The sequence below is a fragment of the Chionomys nivalis genome, chromosome 20 (assembly GCF_950005125.1).
Source record: "Chionomys nivalis chromosome 20, mChiNiv1.1, whole genome shotgun sequence".
Taxonomy (NCBI): Eukaryota; Metazoa; Chordata; class Mammalia; order Rodentia; family Cricetidae; genus Chionomys; species Chionomys nivalis.
The window spans coordinates 4,892,382-4,912,266 of record NC_080105.1 but is presented as its reverse complement, the minus strand read 5'-3'; the positions used below and the strand labels follow the sequence as shown (position 1 = coordinate 4,912,266).

At 50.8% G+C, this 19,885-nt stretch overlaps 1 protein-coding gene across 9 annotated transcripts in view; it reads right to left on the bottom strand.

The window, feature by feature from the left end:
* Nucleotides 1–12,682: 12,682 nt before the first annotated feature.
* Nucleotides 12,683–19,885, bottom strand: part of Myo9b (myosin IXB) — an 88,892-nt gene continuing 81,689 nt past the window's right edge. For 5 of the 9 annotated variants that reach the window (XM_057753117.1, XM_057753118.1, XM_057753122.1 and 2 more), the window contains 11 exons: nt 19,652–19,763; nt 18,880–18,953; nt 18,344–18,536; nt 18,137–18,265; nt 17,872–17,977; nt 17,597–17,728; nt 16,182–16,305; nt 15,777–15,824; nt 15,387–15,530; nt 15,054–15,177; nt 12,683–14,949 (listed from right to left, as the gene is read on the bottom strand). In XM_057753117.1, coding sequence (XP_057609100.1) covers nt 14,543–14,949; nt 15,054–15,177; nt 15,387–15,530; nt 15,777–15,824; nt 16,182–16,305; nt 17,597–17,728; nt 17,872–17,977; nt 18,137–18,265; nt 18,344–18,536; nt 18,880–18,953; nt 19,652–19,763 — 1,593 coding nt within the window. In that variant the 3' untranslated portion in view covers nt 12,683–14,542. Of the gene's footprint in view, nt 14,950–15,053; nt 15,178–15,386; nt 15,531–15,776; nt 15,825–16,181; nt 16,306–17,596; nt 17,729–17,871; nt 17,978–18,136; nt 18,266–18,343; nt 18,537–18,879; nt 18,954–19,651; nt 19,764–19,885 lie in introns of those variants that run through there. The other 4 variants (XM_057753124.1, XM_057753125.1, XM_057753123.1 and 1 more) reach the window with 4 other exon arrangements.

Below are 19,885 nucleotides of genomic sequence, written 5' to 3'. Positions count from 1 at the left end.
GCTGGGGTTAAAGGCGTGCGTCACTACTGTTCGGCTCATCCAGCACTCTTTTATTTTTTTTAAGATTTATTTATTAATTATGTATACAATGTTCTCTCTGCATATATGCATATGCAGAAGAGGACACCAGATCTCATTATGGATGGTTGTGAGCCACCATGTGGTTCCTGGAAATTGAACTTAGGACCCCTGGAACAGCAGCCAGTGCTCTTAATCGTTTAGCGATCTTTCCAGCCACTCATCCAGCACTCTTAATATGAAGTGAGGATTTTTTTTTTTTCTCATATTGCCCAACTCTGAAATTGAGCCAGCTTCCTTTACTCTGTTGGAAAAGCAACTGCTACATTTCTCTGTCTTAAGGGGACAGGACCCAAGTGGGGGGGGGGCAGATCTGGATCACATCCAATACTTAGCATCCTATAGGAATATAGGAATCCGATGTCGATCCAATCAGGTCACTGTGTGTGCGCACGCTCACACACACGTCTGTTGAGCATTCGTGTTTGCATGGAAGACCTGTCCCCTGTGGAGGTCAAAGGGCAACCTCAGTGTCATTCTTCTCTCCCATCTCCCCCTCTCTCTCAACAGTCTCACCAGACCAGGCTGGCCTTGAACAGAGATCTTCCTGTTTCTACCTCCCAAGTGCTGGGACTAAAGATGAGCAGCAGCATGCCTGAGTTCGAGATATGGTCTCTGGCCTCTGTAGGCTGGGCTAGCTAGCTCTTCCCAGCACTGGGATTACAAGCCCTCAGTACTACACCCAGCTTTTAGTGTTTTGGCTTTGAATTTTATTTAAATTATATGTAGTGTGGGTCCATGTGCATGTATGGATTCATGCCTGTAGGTGCAAATGCCCATGGAGGCCAGAAGTAAACACTGAATCTTCTGGAACTGGGACCACAGGTGGTTATGAACTCCCCAAAGTGGGTGCTGGGAATCGGAATCAGGTCCTCTGCAAGAACAGTATGTGCTCTTAACCACTGAGCCCCCTCTCCAGTCCCTCCCATGACTTCTGAGGATGAGAAGTGTAGGGCAAACCATCTCCAATCTGAGCAAGTTTCTAACAAACCCTGGGCTGAATAAATGGCTCAGCAGTTAGAAGCTTGTGGTGCTCTTGCAAGAGTACCTGAGTTCAGTTCCCAGAACCCGTGTCAGGTAGCTCACGATCTCTTATAACTCCAGCTCCGGGAGTTCTGACACCTCTGACCTCTTCAGGGACCTGCATTCACACGTAACACCCACACACAGACACACAATTAAAACACACACATTTTAAACTGGGCATGGTGGCTTATGTCTTTAATCCCAGCACTCAGGAAGCAGAGACAGGCAGATCTTTGAGGTAGAAGCCAGCCTGGTCTATAGAGTTAGTTCCAGGACAGCCAGGATCACACAGAGAACCCTGTCTCAAAAATCATATATATTAATATTTAAATATGAGTAAATATATATTTAAACCTTAAAAAACAAAAATGGCATTGGCTCCGCTGACATCGGAGTTAGGGTGTGAGGGTCGTGTGGTCCTGGGTCCTCTAAAAGAACAGTAAGCACTGTAACCTCTGAGCCAGCTCTACAGGCCGTGGAGACAAAGCCTCACTCTGCAGCCCCGACTCACAGATCCATCGTGAGCAGCACACGAACAGACGGGGTGACCCTGTGTTGTTTGTGTGCACCATATGTGTTGGTGCGACCTGCGTGTCTTCAGGACTGACCCAACTGGGTGACACACGATGAAGAAACAACAGACACGCACAGAAAAGCTGGCACTGGGTGGGATTTTTTAAATTCTGAAACTATATTTGTGTGCATATGTCACAGTGCACAGATGACTTGCGGGAGTTGGTTCTCTTCCACCGTGTGTGAGTCCACCTGCCACTGCTACTGACTTCATCATGTCAAGGGAAGGGGAGCTTTCATGAGTACCAGAGCATGACATGAAACCCACCCCTCAGGTCACCTGGGTCCTGCTCACTTCAGAAATCCCTGGAGACACTGAAGCCAGCATTGACAGAGGGACTCGGGGAACGACAATGTGTGACAGCCTTCCCTCTCCAGCCTTGGGACTTGGGACAGACAGTGCTGTCAGTACTAGTCATGTTGAGCTGGCCTTGAATCTGAAACACGAAAGTGCTGTGCATGCCTCGATGACCACATCTGTCCAAGGGGCTGGGACATGTAAAGAGGGTAAAGAGGCTGCCCTCAAAGGACAAGGGCTTGCATTCAAATCCCAGCACTCACAGAAAGAGCCAAGTGTAGTCTACAGTCTGGGGCCAGACTGCAGGCTGCCCTGCGGTGGTCCTGTCCAGTTAGGGTCAAGGACGACATGAAAAGGTGGTGGCACTGGGGAGATGATTCAGAGGTTAAGAACACTGAATGCTCCCCAGAGGATCTAGGTTTGATTTTCAACACCCTCAATGGCAGTTACACCCATCCATAACCCTAGTTCTAGGGAGCTGAGACACTGCTCTGGCATCCACAGGCATCAGCCATGCACATGGTATACAGGCATACACTGTTGGGTCCCTAGAGGACAGGCCTTTGCACCCCCACTTGATCTGTTTTGCACTCTTGAGGTTAGCTGAAAACAGGAACAAAAACAGGAACAATCTGTTGTTTCCAGCAATGTTTCTAAGGATGTTTACCCCTAAGCCATTGAGTTAAGGTGATGAGCTTCCTGCTATTGCTGATCTGGCCTCCCCTGCTGAGGGATATATATACTTGTGAGAAAGTGGAATAAATGGCTTGTCTGCAGAACCTGAAGTTGTGTTGCGTGTTAATCTCGAAGTCTCTCGCTCAGAAGAACGACAGTTGCCGTCCTGGCGCGGCAAAGTGGAGGTTCCCACCGAGATCTGAGAAAGAAGGGGTAGTGGAAGGGGTCGTCCTAGGCCTGTAAGGACGGATTGGGGAAAAATGGGATCCACAAGCAGTAAGAGAGACCTGATATGTCAGATAGCTAAATTGTTAGAGAAACAAGGAACCGCGGTCAAAGAGAGAACTATAGAAGGTTTTATTAAGAATATAGCCGCAGCAAGCCCATGGTTTTTAACAGGTGGAGTTTTGAACATCTCCGATTGGAAACAGGTAAAAACAAATTTGCAGAAACGGCTGCAAAAGGAGGGTGCCGATAGCGTCCCTATATCTACCTTTTCGCTATGGCGCCTGGTTCGCGATGCCCTACTTACTGATAAAGTGAAAGTGAGAACAGAGGTCATCGCGGCTAAAGAGATACTTGTAGAAATACAGGAGGAAGAGACTCGCCGGTCCATAGGATCAGCAGAGTCACATAGGAACCAAAAGGAAATGTCAGAGGTGCCAGGTGGAACTTTTGGAATCTGGTGCGGGACTAAGGCTAGCGCCAAAGTCTGCCCGCTTTCGGGCACAAAACCAGGTAACAATAACCTCCGAGTCAGAAAATGGGGAAGGCAGCCTCAACTCTAGTGCAGAGAATAGTTTATCTGATGAGGAAGCACAGTTAATGCAGGAAATTAAGGTACTTCGGAAAAGGCTGAAGCGCTGTAAGGCGAAGGATTCCTTATGTGTGCCATCAGCCCCACTTGTTTTTAATGAGGATTGGGGAAGGAGGGAGTCCCGTTGGGAACTGACAGATGGCAGGGAGGCCGAAGAGGGCTCAGGAAAAAGAGGAGGTGTCTGTTTTTGGCCCCCCAGCACACAGTTGCTCCGGTTATAGAGGTACCTGATCCTAACAATCCAGGACAGGTGCTGAGACAACATGTGGCCTTGAGCTTTAAGGAGATGAAGCAATTAAAAGAGGCTGTGGCGGTATATGGCTCTCAGGCCCCGTTTACTCTTGCCATGGTAGAGTCTTTTGCGGCATTGAATCTTACTCTTAGTGATTGGCAGCAGTATTACCGGGAGGAGATTACTTATTGTGGAGAGGAGAATATCAAGAAAATTGCTTACAAACGGCTAGGTTAAATGCGCAAGCGGGACAGGCACAGCGCAATCCAGACATGCTAACTGGAGCAGGAGCTTATGCTGACTTGGCCAATCAAATTGTGCTCGATCCTGCCGTATATCTCCAGATGGAGACTGCGGCTAACAAAGCTTGGAAAGCCCTGCCGAACAAGGCCGTGGGGGATCAGCTGTCAAAAGTTTTACAAGGGCCTTCGGAACCATTTCAGGACTATGTGGATAGGATATTGCAGTTGGCAGGGAGATTATTTGGTGATGTGACCACAGTTATGCCCATAGTTAAGCAGTTGGCATTTGAAAATTCCAATAAATATTGTAAGGAAGCCTTGCGGCCACATAAGGCAAGAAGCTTAAACGAATACATTCAGATCTGCCGGGATATTGACGGGAACTTCATTCAGGGCCAGGTGATTGCCGCTGCCATCAAGCCTGGGCTAGGATCCCGAACTGGGGATAAAACCTGCTTTAACTGTGGTGCCCCTGGACATTTTAAAAAGGAACGCCCACAACTCACTCTGGGAACTACTGCCAGACCAGGAAAGTGCCCACGATGTAAAAGGGGGGCCCATTGGGCAAATGATTGCAGATCCAAGACAGATATAGATGGAAAGCTTCTGCCCGTCCAAACCCAACAGCAGGGAAACTGGTGGAGGGCCCCGCTCCAGGGCCCCAGAACCTCAGTGTATGGAGCAATGACACCAGGAGTCAGGGGGTCCCACCCCGGCAGTGGCCGTATCCAGTTTGTTCCACAGGGCAATCCTTGTGCGTTGCAGACCTTGCCGGCGCCACCCCAGGAAGTGCAGGACTGGACCTCAGTACCTCTGCCCGAGCAGTCTTGACAGCCCAAATGGGGATTCAAGCTTTGCCCACTAATGTTTTTGAGCCGCTCCCTAGAGGGACCTTGGGGCTTATCTTGGGAAGAAGCAGTACCATCTTAAGGGGAATTCAAGTTCATCCTGGGGTTGTTGATGCAGATTATCGAGGAGAAATAAAAATTATGACATCAGTTTCTCAAGGAGTTACAGGGGGATCGTATTGCCCAATTGGTCTTGGTACCCTTAGTTAACACCTCCAATCCTGCAGCCAGGTCCAGTCGGGGTGCTAAGAGTTTTGGATCATCTGGCACTGCAGCCTTTTGGGTAGCTCATATAAAAGAAAGGCCACGATTGGAGCTGACTATTGATGGGAAGTCATTTAATGGGATTTTAGATTCTGGAGCTGATGTCTCCGTCCTGTCCTTAGAATCCTGGCCTAAGAAGTGGCCATTAGAAAGAAGTACTGCCACCCTACAAGGAACAGGTCAAGCAAGTCCCAAGAAGAGTGCAAAAGTATTAAAATGGCAGGATAATGAAAGCCATGAGGGTTACTTTCAGCCATACGTCCTCCCGGGACTCCCTGTTAATGTCTGGGGAAGAGACGTCCTGAGTGAGATGGAGCTGTCTTGACCACTCAGCCCACACCACCACCACCAGCAGCATCCCAACTTATGCAGCAACTGGAATGGAGACCAGGACAGGGGCTGGGAAAAAATCTGCAGGGCCAGTTGCAGCCAGTGACACCAGATAAACAAATTAGCAGACTGCTGGGAGACCGAAGTGGTCTAGGCCATTTTTAGTTAGGGTCACTGTTCCCAAGCCTGCCCCAATTCCTATAACTTGGAAATCTGATGATCCAGTTTGGGTGGAACAGTGGCCCTTGACTCAAGAGAAGTTGCAGGCTGCTCATGCCTTGGTCCAAGATCAGCTGCAGGCTGGGCACATTGTCCCCTCTACTTCCCCTTGGAATACACCCATAATTATCATTAAAAAAATCTGGAAAATGGAGACTATTACAGGACCTTAGGTCTGTCAATGAGGTGATGCAGCCTATGGGTCCTCTTCAGCAGGGATTGCCCTTCCCTTCAGCCATACCCCGGAGCTGGCATATAATTATAGTGGATTTAAAGGACTGCTTTTTTACCATTCCTCTAGCCAAACAGGATTGCCCTCGTTTTGCTTTTAGCCTCCCTTCAGTTAATTTTAAGGAACCAGCTTTGTGCTTTTTTTGGAGCCTGTCCTGGAACTAGCTCTGTAGACCAGGCTGGTCTCGAACTCACAGAGATCCGCCTGCCTCTGCCTCCCGAGTGCTGGGATTAAAGGCGTGCACCACCACCGCCCGGCGTCAGGAACCAACTTTGTGATTCCATTAATTGTACTCCCACAGGGAATGGCAAATAGTCCTATCATCTGTCAAACTTATGTTGCTGCTGCCTTGGAGCCTGTCCGCTGTCAGTTTCCACAGTTATATATTGTTCATTATATGGATGATTTATTAATAGCAGGGCCTGATCAAGATCAACTGCTCAGGGCTTAGACTCAAATGCAACAGGATTTAGAGAAGGTGGGGCTGATAAGATTCTCATAGCTCCTGAGAATATGCAAGCCCCATATTCCTACCTTGGGTACCAATTGGCCATGGATGGAATTAAACCAAAAAAATTAACTATTGACACCTCTCATCTTAAAACCTTACATGATTGGCAGCAGTTACTGGGAGATGTACAGTGGATACGCCCCTCCCTAGCAATCAAAACAGGTGACTTAAGACCATTGTATGATATGCTCTTGGGAGATCCTGACCCAACCTCTCCCCGAGAATTGACACCTGTGGCCAGGCAGGCCTTGAGGCTACTTCTGGATAACATTGAAAGGGTCCATCTCCAGCAGATTAATTATGATCAATCATTAAATTTTGTAGTTCTTGCTTCCAACTTTGCCCCTATGGGAGTCTTTTGGCAGGATGGACCTATTTTATGGGTACACATGCCTGCCTCTCCAGCGAGGGTAGTCACCCCATACTATGAAGCTATATTACAATTACTTTGGAAAGCTAAGAAGGTTGCTGCCCAGACATTTGGGAAGTACCCTGACAAGATTATAACACCTTATACTAAGGACCAGCTAGCACGTTTACAGCAATACCATGATGGGTGGACCCTTTTTCTCTCCTCTTTTCTGGAAGTTTTGATTCTCATTATCCTCAGCATCCATTAATGGTCCTATTCAAAAATCATCCCGTTAGCTGGGTGGTGGTGGCGCATGCCTTTAATCCCAGCACTTGGGAGGCAGAGGCAGGTGAATCTCTGTGAGTTCGAGACCAGCCTGGTCTACAAGAGCTAGTTCCAGGACAGGCTCCAAAACCACAGAGAAACCCTGTCTCGAAAAACCAAAAAAAAAAAAAAAAAAATCATCCCGTTATATTCCCCCGAGTGATTCTAGGATCTCCCATACTCTCAGTGCATGCTGTCTTTACAGATGCTTCCCCTAAAGGTAATGCAGTAGTAGTTTCTGGAGGGAAAGTATGGAAATGTCCTGTGGGGGATGTATCAGCCCAAGCTGCAGAGGTAACAGCTGCCTCCTTGCACTCCAGCTCTTCCCTGGGGAACCTGTAAATTTGTATACTGATGGTGTGTATATGGCCCATATCTTTAAGCCATTGGAGACATCTGCCTATATATCACCTACCTCTAAGGTCCATCATTTGCTCAGCTGTGTTCAGCATTTGATTTGGCAGCAGACTGAGCCTTTGTCTGTCAGACATATCTGCAGTCATACCCAGCTGCCTGGGCCATTGTCAGCAGGTAATGATTTAGCTGATAAACAGCTACTGACCGTGCCCGAGAAATACATGATAAATTTCACCTTAATGCGTGCTCTCTTCGGCATCATACTTGATGCACGCGAGAAGTAGCACAAGTCATTACATCTTCTTGTTCTCAGTGTACTCCTTTCCTAAGCAGCTCCAATTTAGGAGTTAACCCACGAGGATTACGACCAAATAAATTATGGCAGATGGATGTTACACACCTGCCTGCTGCAGGGAAACTCAAGTTTGTCCATGTGTGAGTAGACACCTTTTCAGGAGTAATTTTCACATCCTTGCATTCAGGAGAACGAGCAAAAGATGCCATTGCACGCTGCCTATCAGCTTTTGCCTATATGGGCAAACCTGAGGTTATTAAGACAGATAACGGCCCAGCATGTATCAGCAAAAAATTTTCATCCTTCTGTTCATTTTATGAAATTTCCCATAAAACAGGTATCCCATATAACCCAATGGGTCAAGCAATCGTGGAAAAAGCCAATCAGACCCTCAAGCAATATTTTCAAAAATTAAAAAGGGGGGAGTTCATATCCTCCCCAGCAACTCAATTATCCACCATTCTCTTTATTTTAAATTTTTTGACTGTGGATGCTGAAGAGCGCTCACCTATGGAACGCCATACATAGATTAGGGCTCAGAGCCTAGGATGGGTTCGTTGGAAAGATTTACAAACAGGAAGATGGATGGAACCAACCCCCTTGTTGGTAAAGGTGAGGGGGGCTATATGTGTTTTTTCTCCAGGAGTTGATAAACCAATTTGGGTGCCAGAACGGTGTGTAAGGCCAGTGACCCAGGATGAAGATCGTGATGCTTCTTCTACTTCAGGTCATGACTCAGATAACAACAACAGAATTATGAGTGGAAGTCTGGTGAGAAACCCCCCACTTTTAATGCCAGTTAGTATTGCGTAATACCTATGGTCCCAAACCTGCTCCTTGGTGTTGGGATGCTCATAGAAATTTTAATCTCCACCCCACAGTTATGTGGGGAGAATGTATCACTCAAGAACCTGATTTGTTATATTACTGGACGCAATGACTATTTGATCCTCTGCTTGCTTCCCTGCCCCATTTTTTCTTTGTATTGTGGAATGGCACTTTGGGGGGGGGCGATGTTCTTAATTGTTCTTCCAGGATCTGCAAGCTGAGTAATTGCTGGGACAGTTCTGATGGAGCTTTGATCATTTGAGTGCCTGCTGTGATTCCTCTGCTGGTGCTGGTGTCTCAAGAACATCAGGAGATCATCCTTTATCGACAGCGGGCGAACAGCTGCAATTGTTGCTGCTATTGCTGTCACTGCCACTGTGGGTGCAGTCGCTGGAGTTGCCATTTCACAGACAGCTGTGACTGCGGAGACTGTGGATCAGCTGTCTGGAAGGGTTAGCGAGTCCCTACAGACACGGGGTGCTCTGGACTCTCATATTGGACTTGGACTTTTAAATTGAATCAACAAACTGTGCTTTTGAAAGAACAGGTAGATTCCTTTTGACTCCTGCAACAAGTGTCCTGAACGTTACACCTGCTAAGGTTGTAAATGCTTCTGATGTGGTTAAACAGTTGAATGTATGTTTGGATGGCCCTTGGGATTCCTCCTTTTTTGAATTTCACCCTGTAGACAGCTCGTCATATTGTTAGTATTAATAGCACAGGGGTCCCTGCTGTGTCTGGATCCAGTCAGTAGAATGGCATGGCCCAGCTTGGGGGCTAGGTCAAGCAAATGTCTGGAATGCTCTCACTTGTACTGATATTGTTATTGGGGTTATCTGTTTTTGAATTCTCTGCTGCTCTATGTGGCAATCCCACGCAGCACACTGTCATTTGACAAGTGTTGCTCGGGTTGTCTTCCGGTAATCAGGAAGTGCCCCAAGTCTGGCTGCAGATGCTGCAGAAGTCATGAGGGATCCCTACAACGGGCGACTGTCCTGGTATAGAGAGCTCACCTAAGACAGGGATTAAGGCCTCCTGTAGACGGGTAAGAGTTTCTATCTGGGGGAGTCCTAAGACAGGGGCTCTCATGCTTTTAAAATAAAAAGGGGGGAATTGTTGGGTCCCTAGAGGACAGGCCTTTGCACCCCCACTTGATCTGTTTTGCACTCTTGAGTTTAGCTGAAAACAGGAACAAAAACAGGAACAATCTGTTGTTTTCAGCAATGTTTCTAAGGATGTTCACCCCTAAGCCATTGAGTTACGGTGATGAGCTTCCTGCTATTGCTGATCTGGCCTCCCCTGCTGAGGGATATATATACTTGTGAGAAAGTGGAATAAATGGCTTGTCTGCAGAACCTGAAGTTGTGTTGCGTGTTAATCCCAACGTCCCTTACTCAGAAGAACGACAGTTGCCGTGCTGGCGCGGCAATACACATTCTGTCAAAACACCCGTTAACATAAAATAAAAATACTTAAGTCTCAAAAAATATTAAAAGGCAACGGCAACCTTCCTAGGTGTGGAGAAGGCGACCTCTGGGGTGAACTTCCCTTGGGATTTTCAAGTGTGTGGTCCAGCAGAAGGCTTCCAGAGAGGTCCTGTAAGGCTTGTTCTCCAGTCTGGCCCTTCATTCTGCTCCATCTCAGCAAGACCAATGGACAGAGATAGGACGGATGGGACAGTAGAGGAAGCTCAGCCTCTTAGACTGGAGACACGCCCCAGGCAATCAGGCCTCCTCACCACTGTACCCACTCAAATGTACCTGACCCTGAGAAGACTCCTGTGCAGTCGCCTCAGAAGCCCCTTGGCTTTGAGGGGGGAGGGGAGCAGAGGTAAATGTAATGGTCTGCTCTGTCCCTTTAAGAGACAAGACACGCCCACTCCCTCCTGGTCCGCTGAGGCAGGCTGATCTTCAGCTTCTAGCCTGATTCCTTCCCTGTCTCCCCCTTTTCCCCTTCCCCCTTCTGTTTCTCTCTTCTTCTCCCCTTCCCCTCCATAACCCAATAAATAAATATCCATCCTCATTCTGCATGGTATGCCTAAACACGTCTGTCTCTTTCCCACTGCATGGACCAGCCGCCTTTGGAGACCTGTGTGTGGTCTCCTGGAGTGCCCATCTGTCCGTCTCTCCTCATGGGACTGGCCGCCCCACTGAGGTCTCTCGCCCACCATGCGGCTCCCTGCATGGCTGCTCTCAGACCCACAACCCACTGTCTGCTGCCACTTTAGGGACCCAAGGCGTGATCTCGGGACCTACTGCCTGCTGCAGCCACTCAGGGACCTGCAGCATTTTTACTTAAACCATAACAGCAAGGTTTATATAGCCCTGGCTGGCTTGAAACTCATTATGTAGACCAGGCTGGCCTCAAACTCGGAGATCCATCTGCTTCTGCCTCTTGAGTTCTGGGATTACAAGTGTGCACCATCACCACATGTCCTTTGGTTTTTAATAAATAAAGACTATTTTATAGTCCTTTATAAAAGACTATAATAATGTTTTTAAAAGGTCAGTCAGGTGTAAGGAGTGGTTCTACAATCTCAACACTAGATGGAGCCAGCTGGTCATTTCAAGGAGCTCAGCTTCAGAGCTGTCTCAAAGATGAGAGCCATGGAGCGAGATCTCTGGCTTCTATACATGTATACAGAGATAAGCTAATTTTTTTTTCTTTTTCTTTTTTTCAAGACAGGGTTTCTCTGTCTTGGAACTCAGCTCTATAGACCAGGCTGGCCTCGAACTCATGTTCCCCGGCTTTTGCCTCCCAAGTGCTGGGATTAAAGGCATGTGCCACCACTGTCTGGCAAAAAAAATATTTTAAAACTACCTGCAGGCCCCATGGGAGCAAACACAACCTTAATTTGAATGGAGGGCTATGACTGGCAGGATACCCTGGCCACACTTCCTCTCCTGGATACATAAACAGGCTCTTTGCTTGCTTCCACGGGCAGCCTGGTGATGCCCTCCTGTGTCCTTAGGATGGACTAGCACAGGGTTCCACAAAAGGCTAAAGCAGTCAGTTCTTTGTGTGACGGGCACACTATCTAGTCCTGGTACTTGCTATGTAGACCAGGCTGGCCTCAAACAGTGTTGAGTTCACCTGCCTCTGCCTCAGAAGTGCTGGTATTAATATGCCCTGGCTTGTTATTTTGAGACGTGGCCGGCCCATGTATGTATCTAGCCTGGTTAGTTTTATGTCAATATGACACAAGCTAGAGTCATCAGAGAGGGCACAGGAAACCTCAGATGAGAGTCTTTATAAGCTGGAGCTGTAAGCAAGCCTATAGGCATTTTCTTAGTGAATGGTGGGGCCATCCCTGACCTGGTCTGGGTTCTGTAAGAGAGCAGGCCGAGCAAGCCTGTAAGAAGCAACTTCCATGGCTTTTCCATCAGCTCCTGCCTCCAAGGTTCCTGTCTAGTTTGAGTTCCTATTCTGACTTTCAATGATGAATAGTGAAAGGAAGAATAAACCAAATAGACCCCTTTCTCCTCCCCAATTGCTTTTTTGGTCATGGTGTTTCATTAAAGCACTAGAACCTCTAGACCATAGCCCAGGCTAGCTGTGAACTCTTGGCATGTAGTTAAACTCCCCAATTTTACAGAATCCAGTCACTTCGGAAACAAACGTCTGAGTGTGCTCACGAGGGGCAGCCGAGGCTTGGGCTACTCTGAGCCTCCAGTTACCACGTCTGCCCTTCTATCATGGACTATGCACTCAAATTACGAGCCCAAACCAACCCTTCCTTCAGTGACATCCGTTGCCAGGCATTTTGCCAACGCAATGAAGTGGCTAACAGCTGTGTGCCACCTGTCGGACTTCTCTATCTGCCACCTTTGTGGAGAGGCTGGAGGAGCTGCCAACAGGATAAGAGTGCAGGGCAGATCAGGAGATATATTCGCAGCACTACCTTGTGGCTCACAAACATCTGTAACTCCAGCTCCAGGGAATTCAATGCCCCCCCCACCCCATCCACTGAAAAAAAAGCTTCGAAGTATCAGGAACAGGGAGCAAAGATGAGAAATGTGACCCTGTCAGACACACTAACAGCTAGAGGGTAAAGGTCAGAGCAAACAACATCCAGCCTTAGCATCTAGAACAGGCTCTCAACCTGTGGGTCTCAATCCTTGGGTGAATGACTTTCGCAGAGGCCACATATACCCTGCATATCAGATATTTACATACATAACAGTAGCAAAGTTACAATTAAGTTAACAACAAAAATAAATTTTATGGTTGGAGGTCATTACGTGAGGAACTGTATCAACGGATGGCAGCACTTGGGGGGTTGAGAACTGCCGCTCCGGGGCCAACAGTCTCCAAACCTGGGCCAGTAAGTCCCGCAAGTCTCCCAGGCCTCAGGGAGTTGGGGCCCTTATGGGAAATGAGTGGGGTGGACTTTTTGTGACACAGACCAAGCTAGTTCTCAACTCCTTATCCTCCTGCCTCCATCTTCTGAGTGCTGGTACTAGGTGTGCACCCAGGACCAGCCTGAAGGGAAGTGTGTGTGCACGTGCTCCTGCACACAGGCTGGAAGATGCCAAGTGTCCTGCTCTGCCACTCTGTCCTGTTCACTTGGCACGAGGCATACCAGCTTTTACACAGGTGCTAGAATTTGAACTCAGGTCTTCCTATTTGTATACCAAGTGTCCTGAGCTGTCTCCCCAGCTTCTAGTGGGAATTTCATACATTTTTTAGTACATCTACTTTAAAAACAAAAAACTGTATTTATTTTATGTGTACAGGTATTTTGCCTGCATATGTGTGTGCACCACCTGTATGTCTGGTGCCTGAGGCCAGAAGAGGGTGCCCAGTCCCTTGGATCCGGAGTTACAGGTGCATGTGAGGCTCCAGCAGGTGCTGGGAACAAAGCCATCTCTTGGTCAAGAGTTCTTCATGGCAGGGCCATTTCTCCAGGTCTTGGGCACTTGAGAGCAGGTGTGGAATCTCTCGCCTGTTCAACAGTTCGTTCCAGGCTATGGATGTCTCAACTGGCCTCTGCAGCTGCCTGGGTAACAGCAGCAGCCTCTTCATGGGATGAGGTCATAATGGTCCCTTTCTTTCTCTTCATGCAGGCCTCACTCTCAGCCCAAGTTAGCTGGAACCTCGTGCTTCACCTCCTGGGTGCAGCCTGTGCTGTGGGCAGTTCTGGCTTCACCTTGTCCACCTTGGGAAGGACACCTCAGGCAGTACTGGCTGGTGCTTCAGGCAGGCCTTTCCTCAGACAGGACCCCACCCACTCTGATCCAGCCCCGCAGCAAGGCCACACCAACTCAAGTACTTTTATTTCACACCTCCGCAGAGCTTCCTTGGTCCCAGGCTGGTGGCCTGTGTGTACATCTAGGAGGGGGGTAGAGCCTGAGAGAAGAGAGCTGTGCTCTAAAGGACCCAGGCTGTCACTGGGGCTGCAGAGGAGCTCCAGCCTGGGCTGCCTGCCCCTAAAGGTCCGGAGTCCCTGGCTCCTTGCAGCCCATAGGGCAGGCAGCCCCAAGGCACAGTGGGCAGAGCCAAGTAGGCTACATTCAGGCTTCCCTGGAATGCAGGTTGGTGGGGCTTCCCACTCCTGTCCTGTCTTCAGCCAACAGCTGTGACCCTGTGGAAAGCTCCAACAACGCTGGAAGGTTCTCTGGCTGTATGGCCAATTCTGGGAGGCATCTGGGAGGGCAACAGATGTCCTACAAGTCCACTGTCCACTGGCCGGGGGTGGAGCCGGCAACTGGGCGTGGCCACCCCCATCCAGGTCACAAAGGTGGAAAGAGCTGATAAGAAAGCCCTCACATACACATATAAAATAACAGTTTGGTCCTCCAGTAAGGCTGTTAGAACTAGTTATGTAAACAACAAACAGAGAAACAGTTACTGAGACTAAGTACAAAGGTCACCACTGTGTAGACTGGGGCTCCTGGCCAGCAGCCCCGAGCCTTCACGCCACACAGAGCTGGTGCCTGTCTCATCCTTCCAGATGCTTTTCATTTTGGATCCTTCTCAGAGAGTGGAAGGCCAGCTCCGCACCTGGGGTTCCAGGTCATGCAGACTGCCTACCATAGTCCTCAGCCATTGGCCTGGTTGGAGTTGGGGGGCAGGCAGTAGGTAGGGGGATCCGAATATCTGCGTTTGGCTCCAGGAAGTCTGACATCGTGGTCCAGGGTGCCCTGCGACGGTAGGTCAGCCCCGGGGGCGATGTATACAGAATGTACCTGGTCCTGTCGGCGGGCAGGTGGCTCTCGACGCCTCACCAGAACAGCAGCCTCTGGGAGAGCAGGTGCCCAGTCGGTCAGGTGTGACGGCAGGCCCGGTGGGAGCTTGATGTTTGCCATGGGCATGATGGGGGTCCTCCGGTGTGTCTTCACTCTGACCGTGACGAAGGATGTCGGCCTTCGACGTGGAGGGGCAGCGGCCGCGGGGAGGGGGTTCGGGGTGGGCACACTGGGGCAGGGGAGAGCAGGTGCGGGGGGCCCTTGGAGAGACAGACTCGGGGTTACTGCAGCGGGGGCATGGGTGAGCTCCTGCCCTGGGCCTGCCACGGCGGGGAGAGTCATCGAATGCCACCTTCACACTGACCTTCCACGCCTCCCCGTGCGCCCCTCTCCTCCAGCAGGCTCTCGGTGCTAGCCGATGTCTCCGAGTCCAGGTTTTCCTCGTCAGAGCCCCGTGGGTCCAGCTCAGGCAACCGGTATGTGATGTCCTCCCTAAGGGTGGAGATACCATATCTGAAGCCATTCCTGCCAAGAGACAACCCCCAAAGTAGTCCTGCTTCTCCTGGGCCCTCCCTCATACCAAGCACAAGCAGTCAGTAATGCCCTTGGCATCTGCCCACCCTGCAAACCCTCAATCAGTTTTGCATCAGGTGCCTGCTGGGACTAGATGAGTGTTAGCAGAATGGGCACATGACACTTGCTTCTCCTCCTTGATGGACTGGATCCGCTCCATGAGAATCTCCTTTTCTCGGTCCTCATCGCCACCTGCCGTCTCCTCGGGGAGGGCCTCCAGCTCCTCCAAACTGCTGTCCTGTATCACTGGGGTCCTGGGGCTTTTGGTCTGAAACAAGGAAGCAGCAGATCTGACCCAGAGCAGATCCTAGTGCTTGGAGGAAGTGTGGGCAGCATCAGCTCTAGGTTAGTTGTGAGGCAGACCTACTCTAGGGCTCTGTGCCTGGAGTTCTGCAGGAATCTAGTGGGAAACAGCATGCAGTTCCAGGAGGTTAGGACATGCTTTATGCTATGACCAAGACTACCCAGCATGCATCTGGAGACATGCAGCCCGGCCCACACAATGCGTACATACCCGGACCCCCTCATAGGGAGACGAAAACCCCAGTTTGAGAGGCCATGGCTGGGAGAGAAACAACACAGGTGAACTGGTGTGCTGAGCCTGCCACACTGGCATGAGCAGGACCTGACCAGCAGCTGGTAGCAGGTTGAAGACCAATTGGCTCCCATGGGAGCCCAGGACCTGCCCCTCCCCCAGCACCAGAGTGGGTGCTTCTGGAATGAGAACTTCTATGCACTATGTTCAGGCGAGGAGGAAGTCAGGCCAGGCATGTCTGGGCAACAGAGGGGCTGTGTCTGGCTAAGTGGAGTTAACCATTTGGTGATGGCAGGGTTCTGCCCCACTTGCCAACGTGGCCACACCCTATGGCCTAAACCCCTGCCCAGCCATACAAGGACCAGCCCCAAGGCCAGCACTCACAGCATTTTGCCGCAACAGGGAGAGCCTGCGGAATGCAATGCTCTCAGCTGCCTCCAGTTGGTTGATCTCCTCCATCTTCATCTTGTACTTCCTCATCTGTTCTTTGATGAGCATCTCCACACACCTGTGGACAGACTCGGTCAGTCCCAGAGAGCCGCACAGGGCCTGGGCCAGGGCTGGGACCCTGGGATACCTTGTGACCTCAGGGGGGCTCACTTTGCCTCTTTGAGAGTACCCAGGGCAGGAGGTAAAAGGCTGGTGTAGGTTGGCAGGGTGGAACTACTTTCCTAGGAAAGGAGAGGGTCCAGAGAGACCGGGTGCCCTGTCAGAGCTCTGTGAGCTCGATTCCCATGGCGCCCACTCGATGGTCAGCACCAGCGGGACTCAGCACTAGTTAGCACTAGTGAGGGGAAAGGCAAGCCTCCCTATCATGACCAGAGGCCACAGGGAGTGAGTCTGTGCCTGTCCCGCCACCTCCCAGTGGCTTTGGGCTCCTTCCTCACCCACAACATTTTTTGTTGGTGGCCAGGAGCATGGCTGGGGATCAGAGGGATCCTCCTCAGCTTTACCTTAAGAAAGCTGCCAAGGGGACAGGCCATTAAAGGTCCTCTTCTGGCAGGCTTTTTATGTTTTCACTGGGGGATAGGGCTAGGAGATGGAACAAGACCTCTAGCCCAGAGCCACACTCCAGCCTTTCGGAGTTCTAAAGAAAATGATGGAAAACTGCTTGTCCACCCAGAGGTGGACACACTGCTCTAATGGCCACCTTTCCCCATCAGGGGGCTTAGGGGTCTCGTCCCTTGAATGCTTTGAGCAACTCAGAGCATGGTCTTCACTGAATAGGGAGATGTGAAGCCATGCTTTCCCGCTGTGTGGAACCCTGCCTGCATGTTGCCTGCACTGGGGTGGCTTCTGGAACCCCAGTTCCACTCATTTCAAATCTGCCTTTTGTTAAATATTAGGTTTTAGTTAAAACAGTGTGCTTGCTACAGCACACACTGAGGACGGAGGGCCTGGCAGGCCTGAGCATGTGTGTTGGGGACACATGGAACCCTGCTTCCAGTCCTTAGCATCATAGGAAAGAAAAAGAGGTGTGTTCGTTTATGCATGGTGTGTGTGCATGTGGAGGGAGGAGAGGGAAGACTGTTGAAGAAACCTAAAGGGCCACTGGAAAAACAGCTCAGAAGGTCAAGGTGTTTGCTGCCAAACCGGATGACCCAAGTTTAACCCCTCAGACCTACAAGGAAGGACAGAACCAACTCCTGGAAGTTGTCCTTTGAGCACCACGCCTGTCACGGCACGTGTGACCTGAGATTCCTGGGTGATGGAGGCTAGGCGGGCTTTGAGTGAGCTCTCGTTAGATTCTGGAGACAGTCATGCTCTGTAGCTGACCTGGAACGGAACAGGGGACTCACGTGGTAATCTTCAGTACATCCTTCATGCTGGTCAGAGGGTCCGAGTTGTCGGGGCAGCGTAGTAGGCAGGGTGCAAAGATGATGGCCAGAGCTCCTGGTGACATGCGGTTCACATCCTCAAGTAGGGCCACCCTGAAGAACCAACAGTTAGGGGGAACCCCTCCTGCACCCCTCCCTGATCCCAGTGCCAGGTTCATGTCTTGGTATTAGTGGCCAGGACATGCTGCAGGGTCACAGGGCACAGCCGTCTGGGCTCCTGGGGGAGGGGCACTTGCTTGACAAGATGGAAGATGAGCCTCTCCAGAGAGGTGTGGTTGGCCTCAGGCAGGTGGTCCAAAACCGCATAGATGGCAGCCAGCTGTTCCTGCTTCTCTGGAAGCTCTGGGGGAGGCCAGGGCCATCAGTCCTGGGTGGCACCACCCATGCATTTGGGGTGCACCAAGGCCCTTCATGTTTCCAGAGGGAAACAGACAACCCAAACTGTGGGCCCCAGCTGGAACAGAACATGCTCCAGGCCTCATCCCTTTCTCTATGGCTCACCAACAGCCCTGAGGAAGTCTCCGTACTGGGCAAAGGTCATGAGGGGCTCAGGCAGCTCCCTCAGCCACTGCTTCAGGACCCCAGTGATGGCGTGGATGGGGAAGTCTTCCAGGTTGACTGCAGCAGGGTCTGCAGGCAGGAACAGGTGAGCAGTGAATGGGTGCTGACCAGTGGGCCCGGCTAGAGCGTCTGCTTCTAGTGCCTTACCTGTCTGCAGTGCCTGCCTCAGTTCCCGAGTCCGGTTAGCAGCTCCCGATTTGCGGTAGAGGCCCTCGGTATACAGGCCATGCATCTCTACATGTTCTAGAAGCTTCTCCAGCACGATGGGCACGGAGGCCTTGTCACTGGTTAGGCTGTCCACACACACACCAAAGTGGCCTGGCTCGGCACCCGGCTCACTCTACAGTTGGGGTGGAGAATCAGTCCTGATGGCCACTGGCCCCCGCCCCCTCTATCCCTGTCTGCCCACTTTGTTCTTGAAGGGATGCTGGGGGTGGGTTCTGGGCTTATGGGCTCCCTCCATGCAGCACCCACAGGCTGGATGGCCCTTCCTGGGGAGAAGGCGCCCCAGCCCCACAGCCCTTAACAGATTGGGCTCTAATTCTTGCTGTGCCAGAAACTTGCACCCCAACACCGTCATGCATGGTTAAGGGGCTCCCTCTGCGAGGCCACAGTCCTCCTGCCGCTCCCCTGGGAGGCCTAGTTGTAATGTTCTAGAAAGCTCCAGGTTTAGGCACACTCACCTTCCTCCTTCCTGTGTAGGAGCAGTAGCTCTGAATCTTGTGCACGCATTTTTTGTGGCAGGTCATCTTGCATACTAAGGGGCCAGAGCGGAAGTTACAGAGGGTACAGAGGACCCCAGGTTCCTGAGAATACCCACTCACTGTCTGGGAACCTTGACTGCGTTCTAAATCATATGGATCACGCTCTGCTCCGATTCTCATGAGAAGATGGGTGGGTGGTAACTGGTGCTCAGGAGAGACCCAGGTCTTGGTTATACAGGAGGCGCCTGTGGGAACTCAGCCTGACAGTGGCTGAGTGATACTCCTTCAACTACACTAGGATGTCAGCTAAGATCTAGGGCGGTGGGACCAGCACTGTCAAGGTGTAGATGTGTGTCTGTGTGTGTGCATGCATGTTGGGGTGGGGCTTCCAGTCCTGAGCCCAGAGGAAATGAAGAGACCCAGGACACTGACTCAGGAGGTCAGCTGGGCCTGGCTTGGCCACCCTCCGGATGCACAACCAGCCAGCTCTGCGTTGCATTTGTGTATTGGCATGCTTTAGAGGATAAGTGAAGTGTCTGTGAAGAACTGGAGGGGGTGAAGGTTGAAGCTGTGTGAGCACCATGAACCATGGTACATAGGTAGGGCCCCCATGACAGTCAAGTTACCTGCCTCTGTGTATGTGTATGCGTGCCTGCCATGTGTTGAGAGGAGCATTCTGAAGAACGGGCAGGAGGACAAGGAGGGTGGCAGAGGTAGGGCACCCATGTGGCCAGGACAGGGTGGGGCTCACCACTGCACAGCAGAGCCTTGTCCATGAGCCAGATATAGGAGAGACACTGCTCACACGACTGCGGGATGTTCACCTGGTAGCTGGCAAACACATGTCCATTGTGCTCCTGTACCTGGGATGGGAAACGGAGTGGGAAGCTGGGCTTAGTGGGCACCCTTCCCACTCCACTGTCTCAGTAGCAGCTCCTTCCCATGGCTCTGAGGTGCTGGATCAGGGCTGCACACAATCAACATA